This window comes from Ahaetulla prasina, chromosome 5 (genome assembly GCF_028640845.1).
Source record: "Ahaetulla prasina isolate Xishuangbanna chromosome 5, ASM2864084v1, whole genome shotgun sequence".
Classification (NCBI taxonomy): domain Eukaryota; kingdom Metazoa; phylum Chordata; class Lepidosauria; order Squamata; family Colubridae; genus Ahaetulla; species Ahaetulla prasina.
The window spans coordinates 25308399-25320920 of record NC_080543.1 but is presented as its reverse complement, the minus strand read 5'-3'; the positions used below and the strand labels follow the sequence as shown (position 1 = coordinate 25320920).

The window sequence follows — 12522 nt, the reverse complement described above, 5'->3', positions numbered from 1 at the left end:
GGGAACAAACTGTTAGATATTTTACCTTTTTATTTTAGAAACAGTATTCTGAATAGAAATAAGAGAAACCAAGATGTTCGAATGAAATCCTTATTTATTTATTAAAATTATAGGCCACCCATCTCTCTCTGCAAAAGTATGAAATGAAATGAAATGAAATGAAATGAAAAGTACTCTGACCTTTGGGCCACAAAACACTTCAATAAAATATATAGACCGGGGTGAAGTGCTCCCGGTTTGGACCGGCTCGCGTGATCCGGTAGCGATGGCGGCTGCTGGTTCGGAGGACCAGTGGCAAAAATCCCTGGCCCTGCCCCCCCCTGCCTCTGCTGAGCTGCACCATCAGCAGAGGGATTTTTTTTTTACTTTTAAAAGAAGGTTTTGCTTCAGCCGAAACATGCCTTTAAAAGTAAAAAAAAGCCTTTGAGGATCCCACCCCTCAGCTGAGATCGGCAGAGCCTTTAAACTTTAAAAAAAAAATTTTTAAAGGCTACTCTGGGGATCTCACCTGAATTCCTCATCAGCAAAACCTTAAAAAACCTCCTTTTAAGACAGGGGTGTCCAAACTTGGTCCCTTTAAGACTTTTGGACTTCAACTCCCAGAGCCCCTCAGCCAGCAAAGCTGGCTGAGGAACTCTGGGAGTTGAAGTCCAAAAGTCTTAAAGGGACCAAGTTTGGACACCCCTGTTTTAAGAGATTCTAAGGCACTTACCTGATTACTTATCAACCTCATGGCTTTTTTCCCAGCCCGAAAGCCCCAGTTTCACTTTCAGCACCAGACAGAACTAATCTAAACTTAGCTAATCTATTTCATCACTGAGTAACTAATGCTGGCTGGCTTTGCTGGCTGAGGAACTCTGGGAATTGAAGTCCACAAACCTTAATAATAAAATAAAATATTTGTGCAGCTTTCTGAGATTTGGTGTGTTTCTGTAGTGTTTCACTGTAACTACACAAACACACAAAATCTCAGAAAGCTGTATGTGGTATTTTGTGTGTCTGTGTGTGTGTGTGTGTCAGTTGTGTGTGTGTAAAGTGTGAAAGTTGGTTTTTGAACTTTTTGTGGCTGTGTGAAGTGAAGTGCAGCTGCTTTTACACTGTGTGTGAGTCAGTTGTGTTGTGTTGTGTTGTGTGTGTGTAAAGTGTGAAAGTTAGTTTTTGGTACCTCTTCTTGTTGTTTATACTTTGTTTATTATTTTTATTATTTATTGTTATTGGCCACGCCCACCCAGCCATCTGACCACCAAGCCATGCCCACCAATTAACCCACACCCACAGAACCGGTAGGGAAAATTTTTAGATTTCACCCCTGATATAGACTTATAATTATAGTAACCATAGTACAAATAGCAGTAGCAATCACCAAAATTGTTACTAAATTTCAAACATCTAGTCTGATAGAACTTTTGTTGTTCAAACTCTAGGTGTATCTCGCCTTTAGCATAAGTCCCTATTTCTGGACATACTTGATGTCCCAGAGCTTATTTTCAATAAAAGATTGAAAAGCTTTCTTACCGCTCCTAGTATTTGTGGAGCACTCTTTTTTAACAAATTATCCACAGAAAAATGTTAATACAAACTGAAACAAAAAGGAATTACCTTCTTTGTATCTAGAATATTGTATTGCAATTCACTTTGAATAATGTCCGTTTTTGTTTTGTAATTTGGGAATGTTTGTATGGGTCTTTGATTGTAATCTGCTTTTTTTTCTTCTTCTTTTGAAAGGGAGTCACATCAGGCAGGATAGCATGGAGCCAAGTGATCTTTGGGACGATGGGTCTAATTGTAGATGCGGAGACAGGTTGAAGACCTTGGAGCAGAGAGTTAAAAAGCAACATCAGAGATGCTTAGCCCATTCCTTAGTTGGCACTCCCAACTATATCGCGCCAGAGGTTCTTCTACGTAAAGGTATATGTTTTTTATCTTTGTTAAAAAGACATTGTCACTTTGAGACCCTGTTATTCTCGTTTGCTATTTAATATCATTTTAAATCCAACTGTTTGTTTATTTATTAAACTGTTATTTACCATGTGAAAGTGTGAATATGCCATCCATATCTAAACTCTTAAAGCTGTAGGGTGTTCAGCTTTTCTTATAACGAAGATAGAATTACAGAAAATCCATAACTGACTTTCAGATCTAGATAATTTCCATGAAAACAGACTTGGGCAGAACCATTTTTACAACAAATATTGGATGAAACAGATAACAACATTTAGGATAGGTGAAATTTTATGAAGACTACAATGCTTTGTATGTTTTCTTAGCTTTACAAGTTCAGGGAATAAAATAAGGTGAATATTCTTGAATGCACATTTTGCTTACATTAGTGGGTTCTAAATGAACCATTTCAGTTATTTCATTTTTTAGATTAAAAGATTTAATAAGCCTGCATATAATGGATATACATTATGGTAATAGTGTTGATGGTGATGGTAATAATCATGATCTTGAAATCTAGCAAGAAACAATGAAAATATATATTTTTCTGCTTATCTTTCAGGATATACTCAGCTTTGTGATTGGTGGAGTGTTGGTGTAATTCTCTTTGAGATGTTAGTGGGGCAGCCTCCATTTTTGGCGTCAACTCCTACAGAAACTCAGCTAAAGGTATAGTCACTTATTGTTATATTTATTTATATTTATGGTGTGTGTGTGTGTGTGTGTGTGTGTGTGTGTAAAAGGTAACACTACCATACATTAAAATCATCTCAAAAAGAACCAGCAAACCAATAGACTATTACAATCATAGGTATGGTAACACTACCATACATTAAAATCATCTCAAAAAGAACCAGCAAACCAATAGACTATTACAATCATAGGTCATTACTATAGGACACAATCAAGTATATCAAAGTTCCAGTAGTCCAAGAAAAAAAAATAGGGGTCATCTACAACACAGAATATAAGGATTGTAACAGCCACCATGTAGGTCAGATCAAAGACTAACAGAATGTATCCACAGATACCAATTAGCAGTCAGAAGACACAATGAAAACTCCTTAAACTCTCAGTACATGGACAGACTCAACTATACTATATTCTGAATATACCAGACCAAGTTAAATCAAGACCGCTATGGAATTCCTGAAAGCTTGGCATTCAGACAAATCAGCCATCAGTAGACACATAGATGTAAACTACATTTACACACCATTCAAAACAGACAATAAAAATATAAAAGGAAACAAAAAGATCAGAATACATTCTCCCTAGCAGCCAATACTCAAATAAGAGTAAGAAACAGAAAATAAATACCCCCAATCAAGGTACCACTAACAAAAAACCTGCATCCCCACCAACCCTGGTACTGTATATACAGTAGACAGGGAGCAAACTTCAAACTAGCACTGACTGAAGATGTTTTCTAGTTGGATAATGAAACATCAGCAAGGAAACAACCAAGCTCAGAGAGCACCAAGGAGTCCACAGTTTAACTCTGATATATATATACATATTATTTCGTATTGGTTATTCTATAATTGTGTTGTCCATGGATAAAGTTAAAACTGTTCTCTTTTTCACGCAAACACATGTACCTGTTAACTCTTGCTGCGTGACAGCCGCCCTGCCCGAGCTTCTGGAGATGCTGGCTGGGGTGGCAGTTGAGACCCCCAGACTTCTAGTCATGGGGGACTTTAACTTGCCATCTTCCGGCTCGTCATCGACGGCAGCTCGGGAGTTCACGGCTTCCATGACGGCCTTGGACCTGACTCAAGTAGTTGATGGCCCTACTCACATTGGGGGTGGCACTCTGGATTTGATTTTTCTCTCTGGTCAGTGGTTGAGAGATCTGGACTTAAAGGAAATAGTCATTGAACCTTTGTCATGGTCAGATCACTCTCTTCTTCGCCTGGACTTTCTGACCGCCATTCACCACCGCAGGGAGGCGGAGCCGATACGTTGGTTCCGCCCCAGGCGCCTGATGGACCGGATGGGTTCGGACGGAGCTTGGGCCATTTCCTGAGGTCTGGCTCACGGCTCGGCTGAGGAACTTGTTGCGGCCTGGGAGCGGGCGCGGCGGGGCCTTAGACCGTGTCGTGCCTTTGCGACCTCTGACCCGGCGCAGGTCCCAACCGGCTCCTTGGTTCTCCGAGGAGCTGAGAGGATGAAGCGCGGAGAAGACGCCTAGAGAGTTCCTGGAGGTCTAGCCGTTCGGAAGCTGATCGGACACTAGTGAAGTCCTATACTAGGACTTACCTAGTGGCATTGAGGGAAGCGAGGCGTAGCTACGCCTCCTCCCTCATTGCATCGGCAGATAACCGCCCAGCCGCCCTGTTTCGGGTGACTCGCTCCCTCCTACACCAGGGGGAGCGGGATGACCCGTTGCAGGGACGTGCTGAGGAGTTTAACGGTTATCTATACGATAAAATCGTTCAGCTTCGGGATGGTTTGGACCAAGATTGCGGTGATGCGGGTGAGATGCTCGAGGGCGGTCTTGGTGACATTGTTTGGGATGAGTTTGACCCTGTGGCTCCCGAGGACATGGACAGGTTGTTGGGTAGGTTGAATGCCACCACGTGTTTACTGGACCCGTGCCCCTCTTGGCTGGTGCTGGCCACTCGAGAGGTGACACGAGGCTGGCTCCAGGCGATTACGACCGCTTCTTTGGTGGAGGGTGTCTTCCCGCCTGCCTTGAAAGAGGCGGTGGTGAGGCCCCTCCTTAAGAAGCCGTCCCTGGACCCGGCTGTTTTAGGTAATTATCGTCCGGTCTCCAACCTTCGCTTCGCGGCGAAGGTTGTAGAGAATATGGTGGCATATCAATTTCCCTTGCACCTGGATGAAACTGTCTATCTAGACCCGTTCCAGTCCGGTTTTCGGCCCGGTTACAGCACGGAGACGGCTTTGGTCGCGTTGGTGGATGATCTCTGGAGGGCCAGGGATAGGGGTTGCTCCTCTGCCCTGGTCCTATTAGACCTCTCAGCGGCTTTCGATACCATCGACCATGGTATCCTGCTGCGCCGGTTGGAGGGATTGGGAGTGGGAGGCACCGTTTATCGGTGGTTCTCCTCCTATCTCTCCGACCGGTCGCAGTCGGTGTTGACGGGGGGGCAGAGGTCGGCCCCGAGGCGCCTCACTTGTGGGGTGCCGCAGGGGTCGATTCTCTCGCCCCTTCTGTTTAACATCTACATGAAGCCGCTGGGTGAGATCATCAGTGGTTTCGGTGTGAAGTACCAGCTGTATGCGGATGACACCCAGCTGTACTTTTCTACACCGGACCACCCCAATGAAGCTTTCGAAGTGCTGTCCCGGTGCCTGGAGGCCGTACGGGTCTGGATGGGGAGAAATAGGCTCAAGCTCAATCCCTCCAAGACAGAGTGGCTGTGGATGCCGGCATCCCGGTACAGTCAGCTAAATCCGCGGCTGACCATCGGTGGCGAGTCATTGGCCCCGATGGAAAGGGTCCGCAACTTAGGCGTCCTCCTGGATGAACGGCTGTCTCTAGAAGATCATTTGACGGCCGTCTCCAGGAGAGCGTTCTACCAGGTTCGCCTGGTACGCCAGTTGCGCCCCTTTCTGGACCGAGATGCCCTATGCACGGTCACTCACGCACTCGTGACGTCTCGCCTGGATTACTGCAATGCTCTCTACATGGGGCTCCCCTTGAAGGGCATCCGGAGGCTGCAGTTAGTCCAGAATGCGGCTGCGCGGGTGATAGATGGAGCCCCCCGTGGCTCTCTGATAACACCCATCCTGCGCAGGCTGCACTGGCTACCTGTGGCTTTCCGGGTGCGCTTCAAGGTGTTGGTGACCATCTTTAAAGCGCTCCATGGCATCGGGCCGGGTTACTTACGGGACCGCCTACTGCTATCGAATATCTCTCACCGACCCGTGCGCTCTCACAGAGAGGGTCTCCTCAGGGTGCCGTCAGCTCGGCAATGTCGTCTGGCGACGCCCAGGGGAAGGGCCTTCTCTGTGGGGGCCCCCACCCTCTGGAATGAACTACCCCCCGGTCTTCGTCAGCTTTCGGACCTCCGGACCTTCCGCCGCGGGCTTAAAACATATTTATTTAATTGTGCAGGGCTGAGCTAAATTTTAAATTACTGGCTTTTAAATTGGCTTTTATACTATATTTTTAATTTTAAATTAACAGGCTTTTAGAATAAGTTTTTTAATTGTTTTTATATTCTTTATATTGTATTTATGTGTTTTTAAATGCCTGTACACCGCCCTGAGTCCTTCGGGAGATAGGGCGGTATATAAATTTGATCAATAAATAAATAAATAAAAATAAATAAATAAATAAATAAACTCTAAATAGGATTGGTTGTTATTAAATACTTAATTAAAATAGCTTCATATGTGAGCTAATATTGGCAATCAAAACTCTTAATTTTTATGTTGCATATATAATACATAGATAGGGTACTGCCGTGTTTTCTCCAAAATAAGAGCCAACCAGAAAATAAGCCCTAGCATGATTTTTCAGGATGCCTGTAAGTCCTACCCCAAAAATAAGCCGCAGTTAAGACTGCCAGCCAGACGGACACATTTAGTACCATATTTCCCCAAAAATAAAACCTAACAGGAAAATAAGTCCTAATGCCTCTTTTGGAGCAAAAGTAAGCAAAAAAAAAATAAGACCAGGTCTTATTTTCAGGGAAACACGGTAGACTACTATACTACATCCCTGGTTGTCTCTGTCCCTCTAAAGGTGGATCAGGTTATTTTGGGATATAATTTGTTTAGATAGGCATATCACTTAAGTGGTCTCTTAAAAGTAAAAGTAAAGTAATTTAAGATTTTTTGGGAATTGTGTGGGGATTATTGGAATTATCTGTGCATTAATTAAAAAGCATTTTTGCTTCTTCTGATTATTTAGTAGGGCATATTTAGAAGTGAGTTGGGTCCCTTTGCAACAGTGGTAGTTTCACTAAATGTTTACTACTCTCCTTAGTACAGAGACTACAAGACTTCAACAAGATTATGATGAAAGAAGTGAGTCAACTGAGGACTATGCTAAATATGCAGTTAAATTGCTTCCCAGAATCCCTTTATGGAGTAAGAGCCTTTCTGCCGTGATCTGGTTATCTATTAAATTTGCTTTCTTTGTAAGTGAGGCGATACATACAAAATAAAGCAAAAGGCAGAATTGTCATTGAGTACATTGAGTATCAAACAACTGGCAGAATTATTCTGTATGTGTACAGTAGGTCTTGCACTTCATGCAGATTGATATTCAATATTAACTATATACTTCTATTTTTTTAGGTGATAAACTGGGAGAATACTCTGCACATTCCCTCTCAGATTAAGCTCAGCCCTGAAGCTAGTGATCTTATCACAAAACTCTGTTGCTCCGCTGAAGAGAGACTTGGAAGAAATGGAGCAGATGATATCAAGGCTCACACCTTCTTTGACTCCATAGACTTCTCCACTGACATCCGCAGACAGCCAGCTCCCTATGTCCCAAAGATCAGCCATCCAATGGACACTTCCAATTTTGATCCAGTTGAGGAAGATGACCCTTGGGATGACTCCAGTGAAGATAATGCCAGGGCATGGGACCCTCAGGCCTCATCTAATGGCAAACATACAGAACATGCCTTCTATGAGTTCACTTTCCGAAGGTTTTTTGATGACAATGGTTACCCATTCAGATATCCAAAGCCTTCTGGGCTAGATATAAGCCAGTCTAAGAATCCTGATATAGAAAACAAAGATGGGCTGGATCAGAATGGAGCCTGTCAACCTGTATATGTGTAAATGACTGTACAGAATCCTAAAACAAAACTTTATTCATAAATTTAGGGTCTTCCTTATATAGTTCTTGGTTGGGATCAGTTCCAGTTCAGGATCATGCAAGTCTCGGGAAAGAAAGGCTTGAAAAGAAGGTTCTAAATGCTAGCTGTTTCAGATTTTAGGCCATATAGAACTGTAAATAGCTTGTTGATGAGTGCACTTGAAATCCAGATTTCAGACTAGATTCTAAGGCCTGGTGTGTTACATTCTTAACCAGCTTTTTCTTATCTGCTTTTCAGTTTACATGCTTCTATGGCGTGCTATTTTTTTTATTTTAAGTGAGCAAAGAGCACTTACTTTTGTTTATAGCAGGGTTTTTTTCCCTACTAAATTATAGGAATTAACTTTGACAAATCATGCTGCTGTTCTTTTTCTCATTTGTCAAAAATTGGATCCATCGCACTTATGTCACATTTTAGGAAAATACATAAGATTGAAGAACATATGATTAAAAGTGTCTGTGCAATAATATTTAGTCAGAGGAAAAAATGTATTACGTCTAATGTCCTAAATTTACCAGTGCCATTTTTGTATTCAGACCCTAATCTTTATGTGTATTTTTCCACATTTCAAAATTCCGACACAATTGTTGAAGCTGCTTTATTTTCCCTTTTGAAAAATATGTTGGAATTTAGTATAATCGTAGTCTGAACAAGTGGCAGTCAGGATGTGATATCAATGATTGGTGTGTGGAGAGTGCTGCATGGCTTGTGTTATTTTGTTTTTCTGTTTGAAACGACCTTTCTCTTGCCATTCACAGGCAGGTCCTGTGCATCTATTTTTACTGAAGATCTTTAACTTCAGATCTTCAATAGGTGTGCTGATAAAGTATTGTGTGGATGTTTTTTCTATTATGATTGTGTGCTATCTATTATATGTTCTCTAAGACAAATGGCAAAACTCTAATTCATGTAGGAATTGATTGTGTGCATAGGGGGAAGGAGACCTTGGTTTAATCCAGGGGTCTCCAACCTTGGCAACTTTAAGACTTGTGGACTTCAACTCCTAGAATCCCTCAGCCAGCTTTGCTGGCTGAGGAATTCTGAGAGCTGAAGTCCACAAGTCTTAAAGTTGCCAAGGTTGGAGACCCCTGGTTTAATCAGTTGTCTAATTTCATAGGATACTTAGCCTCCTATAAAAGGATAAACAGCAAAACATAGCTTTCAAGATCACTTTGTGATCAAAATCTATGGCCCATCTGCCTAGCACAATGCACAGTATTCAGTGTGTTTGTAAGTTGCCATATAGTATTCATGAATATTATCAGTTAGTATCTATATGCAGAAATATATAATGAGAATGTTCAGTTCTCTGTGCCTTAAAATTGAATCAGGAGCCTTATATTCTTTTTTTAAAATTTATAGGACTCTTCTAAGCTATAATGCTAAGTGACAATGAATTTCTGGAATGTATTGGACATATAAAGTTGATTTATTGATTCAGATGATTAGGTATAATGTACTGACTCCAGGCAGTGCAGGGTAATTTAGCAAGCTGTTTCTTTAAAACAGAGGTTTTTCCAAGCCCTGTTGTCTAAGACTCTTTTATTGGATATGCTGAAGATTGAAAATGGGACTCTTATCTACAAGGCATACACTTCATCAATAGGTTCTAGTCCTCCTTAAGATGCAATTATTCATTGTTGTGCTTACATTTTATGGTGGAAAATCATTCCTTCAGATGTTGCTGGACTATAATTTCCATGCTATCAGTTTCATAGCATAGTCCATAGTGAAGAATGTTGGGTTTTAATGAGTGCCAGCATCTGATTTAAGCATCTCTGAGACCAGATGAATATTAACAAATTTTGAGTATGGGTTTTTGTTTTTGTTTTTCTGCTTATCTGTGATGATTTTCAGATCTAGAAACTACATACATGATAAAAGCATGGAGTTGTATTTTGTTTAAATCTGCAGGTAAGCCCTATGTCATCAGTATAAAGAAAATCAGAGATGGTACAATCACATAATGGTTTATGTATGCTACATGAACACAACAATGCTGACACTTCCAAGGCTGCTTGGAACTGTGAATTATTATGATCTGTTTAAGTGGAGAGATTTATCTTAACCAAGTATATACGTTCAGAACAGAATCTATTTAGGTGGCAGCCATAGGTGTCTTAAGTGAAGTATCGAAATGTTGGTCTTGATTATACCTGGTCCATTATATTGTTATGTATTATGATAGATCAAACTAATCCTTCATCTCTTATCAAAATACAAACATACATTTAAGATATTTTTTTAATTGTTTAAAATACACATTTTATTAGCTATGTTTAACATAAAGAATACTCAAAGTGATAATGGAATGCTAAAGATAATTAAGCCATAAATATCATCATTTATATTCTATATATACCTAAATAGATTTTTCTTTCAAATCCTTAATTCAGATTAGTTTAACAGTCCTGTTTTAAATGACTGATTGCAATAACACTTGAGGGCAATATTCCACTGTGTGTTTGCTTATTTTATGTTTTTAAATCTAAAGCTTCAGTTTTTCCTATGTTATTCCATATGTTATTTCTTAATATTTTAATCTATCATATCCTACCCATTGTCTAGATACTATCTAAAACAACATCTTTAAATCCATCAGAGCAAACTAAGCAAAATGATTGTGTATTTGTTTACATTTGTATGAAAGGAGTGTTCTGAGATATGCAGTGCTTGTGTTGTGGTGGTTTATGAAAGATTCAGTATTACTACTTTTTATATAATGCCATTTTTATATTTACATCTATCTGTCATCCTTTTATGTGGTAGGTTCTTCCTCAGGAACTCAGTTTAACTGTTATTTATTTATCATTTGCCTTTTGAAAGCTTCTGCTGGCACAATTTATTATTAAAAAAAAATGAATCAAACTCCAAGATGTCTGTTTTGGGTTCTTATGAGCTATGAAATGTTTGAAGATAAACCAGAATTGTGGTCTGTGTAGCTGAAGATCAGCATGGATTCAGTACAGGGATTCCTCGCTCACTTAATAACCCTAACTAGAACTGGCAACTCTGTCACCAAGCAACATAGTCATTAAGTGAAATGTCATGTGACCACTCTACTTAGTGGCAGCAGTTCCAGGTAAGCATAAGATAAAGTTGTCTTAAGTGAAGTATCAAAATGTTGTTCTTGATTATACCTGGTGCATTATATTGTTATGTATTATGATAGATCAAATTAAATCTTCATCTCTATCAAAATACATATATTTTTTTTAAATACACATTTTATTAGCTATGTTAAAATAAAGAATACTCAAAGTGCTAATGGAATACTTAAGGTAAGTACTTACCGTATTTTTCAGAGTATAAGATGCACTTTTTCCCCACTAAAAGAGGCTGAAAATTTGGGTGCAACTTATACTCTGAATGTAGCCCCACCCTCCCACCAGCCCTCACCTTCAGCCTCTGCGCGTCCTCTTCCTAACTGCAGAGATTGCCACCAACAATGGCTTGTATTTTTGGGCGACGTGCGTCGCGTTTTCAGCCTCCAAACGCTCCGTTTGAGAGCCGTTCAAGGCTGGCTGCAGGGATCGCCAAAGCACATCGCCGCCAATCGTCGTCCAAAAACGCAACACGTTTGGAGACTGAAAATGCGATGCTCAGTGCCCAAAATGGCTACCTGGAACCGTTCTTGCCTTCTCTTACCCCTTCCGTGCTTCACCTGCTTTACTCATTGGAGCTCCCTCTGACGATCAGCTGGGCTTTTGAAGCTGTTTTTCAGCCCCAACGAGGTGCTTGCAAGTAAAGCAATCTTCCGCGCTTTGCCTGCTTTTCTCATTGCTGCTGTCTCCGATGATCAGCTGTCCTTTAGAATCTATTTTTCAGTTTTTGAGCCCCCGCTCAAAACCAGCAGACTAATGTGCTGAAGCTGACCAGGCTAAGGATGCTAGTCAGATGAAAACCTGGTAGGCAGAATTTTTTTTTCCTATTTTCCTCCCCAAAAACTAAGGTGCGTCTTATACCCTGGTGCGACTTATACTCCGAAAAATATGGTAAGTGTAAGGTAAAGGACTTGAATTCCCCCATCCACCTATCTCACCCCCATCTTTTCCCTTTTGGCTGCCCACAGCCCTTCCTAATGTGCCCTCAGTGAAATAAGAACCTGGCTGGCATATGAAAAAGGTTTCTGGCCAGTGTGCGAAAGAACATCCCAGCTGATAGAGTAGTAGCGTGCGATGCAGTGGGTGTGGTGACACAGGGGAGGGATGGGCAGCTGCTGGCAGCAGGTAGGCAGCCGAAAGTTCAGAAATGCAGGTGAATCTGAAATTTGGTTCAGATGAATGCAGGGCACACTGAAAGAGATGAAACTTTGATGGCTCCTCATAAGTCCCTTCGTTCAGCACCATCATAACTTCAAACGGTTGCTGAGCAAGTGTTTGTGAAGTGAGAACTACCTGTATAGCTTAATCGCAATGAGTCAGAAACCAGGAATGCAAACTGTTCAGGAAAAGCCAGGGTGGTGGCAAGAGGTCAGAAGAAGCCTTTGAGGTTGAGAATCCAGAAATTGGAGAATGAGAAAAAGGAACATCAACAACGATGAGGCATTAGAATTGTTTCATAATAAGTTAACTGCTAAGTGGTGTATCCACAGTTACAGCTTTACTCTTATTTGGGAAACTTGGGGGCTTTAAATTACTTGTTCTTTTTGCCCCGGTATGCTAGCTGTGACAGGGTGAGAAATTGGCCAGCTGTAGCTACAATTTGGATATGTCTTCTATTTCTGAACCTGGACAGAAGAAGGGAAGATGTTCTGCAGCATGGGATGTCCAAT

General features: G+C 41.2%; 1 protein-coding gene across 2 annotated transcripts in view; it reads left to right on the top strand.

Moving 5' to 3' along the window:
- LATS2 (large tumor suppressor kinase 2) overlaps positions 1 to 10616 on the top strand; it is a 61083-nt gene extending 50467 nt beyond the window's left edge. For both annotated transcript variants that reach the window (XM_058185176.1, XM_058185177.1), the window contains exons 6-8: positions 1726 to 1908; positions 2504 to 2610; positions 7216 to 10616. In XM_058185176.1, the coding sequence (XP_058041159.1) occupies positions 1726 to 1908; positions 2504 to 2610; positions 7216 to 7710 (785 nt within the window). In that variant the 3' untranslated portion in view covers positions 7711 to 10616. The remainder of the gene's footprint in view (positions 1 to 1725; positions 1909 to 2503; positions 2611 to 7215) is intronic.
- The last annotated feature ends 1906 nt before the right edge of the window (positions 10617 to 12522 follow it).